This window comes from Microtus ochrogaster, chromosome 7, assembly GCF_000317375.1.
Source record: "Microtus ochrogaster isolate Prairie Vole_2 chromosome 7, MicOch1.0, whole genome shotgun sequence".
Classification (NCBI taxonomy): Eukaryota; Metazoa; Chordata; class Mammalia; order Rodentia; family Cricetidae; genus Microtus; species Microtus ochrogaster.
The window spans coordinates 48,588,010-48,593,777 of record NC_022014.1 but is presented as its reverse complement, the minus strand read 5'-3'; the positions used below and the strand labels follow the sequence as shown (position 1 = coordinate 48,593,777).

Sequence of the window (5,768 nt, the reverse complement as noted above, 5' to 3'; positions counted from 1 at the left end):
AGCCCAGGGCCTGTAGCTTTTGTGTGTGGTGCTGGGAACGGAGCCCAGGGCCTATAGCTTTTGTGTGTGGTGCTGGGAACGGAGCCCAGGGCCTGCAGCTTGCTGAGCATAGACGCTGGGCTAAGTCTCCAGCAGTTAGTGTCCCCTAACTGGAACCGAGTGAAGACATGACCAGTTCTCCCTGTGGCAGTGTTTAAGCCTGGGACCAGCCAAGCAGGAGGGCAGCATGGAGCCCTGTAGGGGCTGGTCTGCAGAACCACAGCTGCGACCTGTAAAGACCTCGTGGTCTGTAGTCAAAAGATGTTCTCTGTTCCTTTTCTGGCATGTAGAAGCACCAGCACAGGAGCAGCAGGAAGGAAGTGGGAATGAGGACGCCCAGGAAAGAAGAGGTACAGACCATTCTGGCAATCCCTTGCTTGTCATATCCCTCCCCAGGCACTGCGGGGTGACAAAGGGCCAATGGCTCAGTACCTAGCTCAGCTCACCTACTGCTGTGGGGCAGTCTCTCTCCAGCCTTGGGGAGGACAGGTTTGAGGTCCTCATCAAGTAGGGCCAACCTACTTCCACTAACTTAAGAGAGACCTGTGAGTATTTGGGGGTGTTTTAACCATTCCCTAAATGCCAGAGCATTTTGTAATAAGACCCAAGTAACTTGAGGTCAGAGAGCAGCCCACAGTCTGCTTTCTCTATTGGACAGATGGAGATTAATATCTATCTATCTATCTCTCTCCCTCTCCCCCCCCCCTCGCAGAGGAGAAAGGCACCAGCCCTCCCGACTACCGACACTACCTTCGATTATGGGCTAAGGAGAAAGAGGCCCAGAAGGAAACCATTAAGGACCTTCCCAAGATGAACCAGGTAGACTCCTTTAGGATCTAAAGCACATGTTTCTAGAGAATTCTGTCTGCTTGGGGCTTGGATAGCTTCATGCTCCTTGTGCACCAGCAGACTCCTGTGGGTGGGAATTCGCTTCCCTCTCTCTAGATCCTCTTAGTCCTGATGGCCATTAGTGATGGTTCCAGATAGGTAAAAAGTGACTTTCTGGACAGGACGGTATTTCCATGGTAACCACCTGCTTAGGTTGAATCAGTATCCATAAACCACAAAAGTACTGAGGAAAGTTAGTTTCCAGTAGGCAGGGACTCGACACACACCCTTGAGAAGAACACTCTGGCGGGCCCAGCCCAGCCCATGATGTTTTCACAGACACCCAACCAACGATCCACTTGGACTTCACCCTGTGCCCTTTAGGGGAGGTCCTGCATTCCAAGCACTTTTACACACAGGCATTAAGAATGAACCCGTGCCTGGATGACGGTGACACACACCTCTAATCCCAGCACTCAGGTGGCAGAGATGGGCGGATCTCTGTGTGTTCAAGGCCAGCCTGGTCTACAAAATGAGTTCCAAGACAGCTAGAGCTGTTAACACAGAGAAACCCTGTCTTGAAAAAAAAAGGGGGGAGGATGGGTGTGCTGTGAAGAAAGGCCTTGAAAGGACTCTGTGGCGTTGGTGAAGCCCTCCCCTTTCCTAACCCAGGTAAGGCATGGGTTTGTGCCATCAGAATCCCAGCACCAGGTAGAGTGGCCTGTATCTCCAGTTGGTTTAGAAGAGCACAGGTACCCATCTCTAACCACCTCTGTTTTCTTTCTGGCCTTCTTCCGAAGGAGCAATTTATAGAGCTGTGTAAGACACTTTACAACATGTTTAGCGAAGACCCCATGGAGCAGGACTTGTATCACGCCATTGCCACCGTTGCCAGCCTTCTCCTCCGCATTGGCGAGGTGGGGAAGAAATTTTCGGCCCGGACAGCCAAGAAGCCCAGGGACGGTGCTCACAGTGGGGACCACAACAGTGCCACAGAGGAGGATGAGCCACCCAGAGCCAAACCTCATCAGGACCCAACACAGGAATGCCATCCACCAGCAGCAGGGGACACTCATCTGGGGAAAGCTCTGCACGACAGTCATGTGATAGCGGAGGGTGGCAGTGGCGAGGGGCAGGGCTCTCCTTCCCTACTTTTGTCTGATGACGAAACCAAAGACGACATGTCCATGTCCTCCTACTCAGTCGTCAGCACAGGCTCCCTGCAGTGTGAGGACCTCACAGATGACACCGTGCTGGTGGGAGGGGAAGCCTGCAGCCCCACCGCCACCTCACGTATCGGGGGCACTGTGGACACGGACTGGTGTATTTCCTTCGAGCAGATCCTGGCCTCCATCCTAACAGAGTCTGTGCTGGTGAACTTCTTTGAGAAGAGGGTGGACATCAGACTCAAGATCAAGGACCAAAAGAAGGTGGAGAGGCAGTTCAGCACCTCCAGTGACCACGAGCCCCTTGGGGTCTCAGGCTGAGCTGTGGAACGGAAGCTGGTCTCTGTCTCCCCCCTTTATCTCTGTCTGTTTCCTCCTTGAAGACACACCTGCTCTTGAAGCAGAGTGTCACAGAAGCAAAGGTCAGGTCAATGCAGACTCAGTTGCCTTACAAGGATCCCCTGGGCCAGGGCACCTCCTTCCTCCCTGTGGCTGGGAGCCTGGAGAACCTGCCTTGAGCCTGCCGTTCCATAGCATTAGAGGCCTTTGGATCTGCCCCTGCCTGTTTCTTGCCCCTGCAAACCCATGCTATGCACACACTACACCAGTTGTTCCATTTATGGAAAGATCTACAGCCATGTGGCCTGGCTACCAGTTGTCACTTGGTCATGTGCTTGGGCTCCAAAAGTTGGAACTTCTAGGCACCCTCTGAAGTTGGTCAGCCTGAGCTGTGGTCTTGGCACTGAGGAACTCGGTGCCTGTTGTACTGGCAGAAGCCTTGCATTGTACTCCTAATTATGAGGTTTCCATTCCTCCATGTCATTAACTTATGACATCCCTCAGGTCCTCCTCTATTCCCTCGCCCTCATCTTAGTTGGCTAAAACTCACACTGTGCTCAATGCCTTAATAAATCCCTAAAAGAAAGAGAAAGAACGCTGTGTGCGGTGCCTTCGTGTGGCCCTGAACCACACCACCCCAGCCTTACTTCTCCCCAAGTAAGGTGTGTGGCCCGCAAGCATTTGGGCATTCAGGGTACCTGGCTGCCATAGTAAGTGGGGGAATTGCAAGACCCTCCATGGTGTATGGTAATGGTGGTCACAGGTCTTAGGCTCAGTGTCCAAAGGTGTGTGCAGTGTAATAGATGTATCCTCAGGCCTGGACCACTCCAAGTTGTCAGCCCTCGGATTCACAGCCACACGTGGCTAAAGGGGAACCTACTGGGTTGAGCCAGAGTAGGACTCAGCTATGAGGCACCATGGCTCTGTTCCGGGAGCAGAAGCAGATCATAAGTATCCATTGCCCATAAGCTGCTCTTGCTTCTATAATAAATGAATCTTGGGGTTTTTAAAAGATGCGGTAGTGCCAGATGTGGTGGCACATCTGTAGTCCTGCACTTGAGAATGTGGCAAAACGATTGCTTCACTTGAGGCCAGCCTGGGCTACATGTTGAGATCTGCCTCAAAGAGCCAAAATAAATAAGATGGCATTAGGTATTATTTACAATAATACCATAAAATTCAGTTAATCCCAACACCCATGTAAAAGCTGGGCATTGTTATGCCCACCTGTGCCCCAGTACTGGTGCTCAGACAAATAGCCAGCTTCAGGTTCAGTAAGAGCCCCTGTCTCAAGGGAGTCATGCAAAATAATGAAGCAGGACCGCCTTTACCCATACCATTACACACATATGAAATAAAGATGTTTAAATTTGTTAAAAATACAGTTGGTGATTTCTAGTAAACTTGCAGAGTTATCTCAACACAATTCTGAGCCACTTCTATCACCCCAGGAAGATACCTAGGATCCACTTAGATCCCTGTTCCAACTCCCAGTCCCAAGCAGCCATTGATCTTCCAACAAAATTTATGGTTTGAAAAATATGAGTAAACCAGGCGGTGGTGGCACACGCCTTTAATCCCAGCACTCGGGAGGCAGAGACAGACAGATCTCTGCGAATTCGAGGTCAGCCTGGTCTACAAAGTGAGTTCCAGGATAGCCAGGACTGTTAAACAGAGAAGTCCTGTCTCAAAAAACAAACCAAAACTTTATACACACATACATACATTTCCTTATTTAATCTATGTATGTATGTGTGTGTGCACAAGCGAACGCATGAGTGAGCATGTGAGGTGCAAGAAAACAACTTACAGGAGTTGGGTCTGTCCTTCCACAATGTAGGTCTTGAACTCAGGTCAGGTTTAACGGCAAATACTTTTACCCGCTGTGGAAGTTTGAGAATGGCTCCCATAGGCTCATATGTTTGAATGCTTAGTTTCCAGGTAGTAGAACTGTTTGAATGATAAGGAAGTATAAACTGAGACTGCTGTTTCGTTTCCCAGTCACCCAGACTCAAATAATCACAGAGAAACTATATTAATTACAACACTGTTTGGCCAATGGCTTAGGCCTATACCTAGCTAGCTCTTATATGTTAAATGAACCCATTTCTATTAACCTGTGTGTATTGCCACAAGGCTGTGGCTTAGTGGTAAGGTTTTGGCATCTTTATCCTTCGGCAGCTACATGGCACCTGCCTGACTCCACCTTCTTTCTCCCTGCATTCAGTTTAGTTTTCCTGCCTAGCTGTATTCTGCCCTGCCATAGGCCAAACAGCTTCTTTATTAACCAATGGTTATAAAACATATTCACAGCATACAGAGGGGGATCCCACATCAAGGAAGTGTGGCCTTGTTGGAGGAGGTGTGTCATGGGAGTAGTTTCAAAAGCCCATGCCAGACCTCATTTCTTCTTCTGCCTGTCTGTGGATCAGGATGTAAAGCTCTCAGCCCCGTGCGTGCTTGCCTGTCACCATGCTTCCTTCCATGATGGTCATGGACTAACCCCCTGAAACTGTAAGCAAGTCCCCAATTAAATGTTTTCTTGTATAAGCACTGCCTTGGCAACCATTGCTGCTACACAGAGAAAACCTGTCTTGAAAAACCAAGAAAAAAAAATGTTGGTTTGGTCATGGTGTCTCTTCACAGCAGTAGAACTAAGACACCTACTGAGCCATCCCACTGACCCTGAATTTTTTTATTCTACTTTTTTGGGGAGTGGGATTTGAGACAGGGTTCCTCTGTGTAGCTTTGGAGCCTGTCCTGGAGCTCACTCTGTAGAGCAGGCTGGCCTCAAAACTCACGGAGATCCACCTGCCTCTGCCTCTAGAGTGCTGGGATTAAAGTGTGCACCACCACCACCTGGCAACAAAAAATCAGTTTCTAAACGGGTCAGTGTGACAGATGTGGTCAGGGACACATCATGTCTAGTTCCTACTGCAGGAATGGGCAATGGGATTAAAGAGAAAGCCAGTTTTCAGTCACTGCCTCAGAGAAATGACACGTGCAGGTTTTTTTTGGGGGGGGATGCAAAAATGTTTATTGTTACTTCAATAATCAGAAAGTTGAATTTACAAATTCGCCACCACAAAAAAGGACATATAAATACATAGAGATACAGATATATAATATCTATAACATATAGTAATACAGATATTATTATTTCCATCCATTTTCTTACAACACTGAGGGTCTCGTATGCATCCCAGGCTGGCTTCAAACTCTAGCAGATGACCTTTAACTTGTCATCCTCCTGCCTCCACCTTGTGAGTGCTGAGCTTACGGTCATGCACCAGCTTTAATGTAAAACAAAACAAAAGATAGTTTATAGTGTCTGTCATGTATAAATGTTCTGGCTGGCTGGTGGGCCTTAGGGGTTGAAACAAAACCCTTGTGACT

General features: G+C 48.8%; 1 protein-coding gene across 2 annotated transcripts in view; it reads left to right on the top strand.

Annotated features, from left to right (window-relative positions):
• Window positions 1-2,954, top strand: part of Tbc1d9b (TBC1 domain family member 9B) — a 42,554-nt gene extending 39,600 nt beyond the window's left edge. For both annotated transcript variants that reach the window (XM_005350158.3, XM_005350160.3), the window contains 3 exons: window positions 330-389; window positions 752-858; window positions 1,668-2,954. In XM_005350158.3, the coding sequence (XP_005350215.1) occupies window positions 330-389; window positions 752-858; window positions 1,668-2,354 (854 nt within the window). In that variant the 3' untranslated portion in view covers window positions 2,355-2,954. The remainder of the gene's footprint in view (window positions 1-329; window positions 390-751; window positions 859-1,667) is intronic.
• The last annotated feature ends 2,814 nt before the right edge of the window (window positions 2,955-5,768 follow it).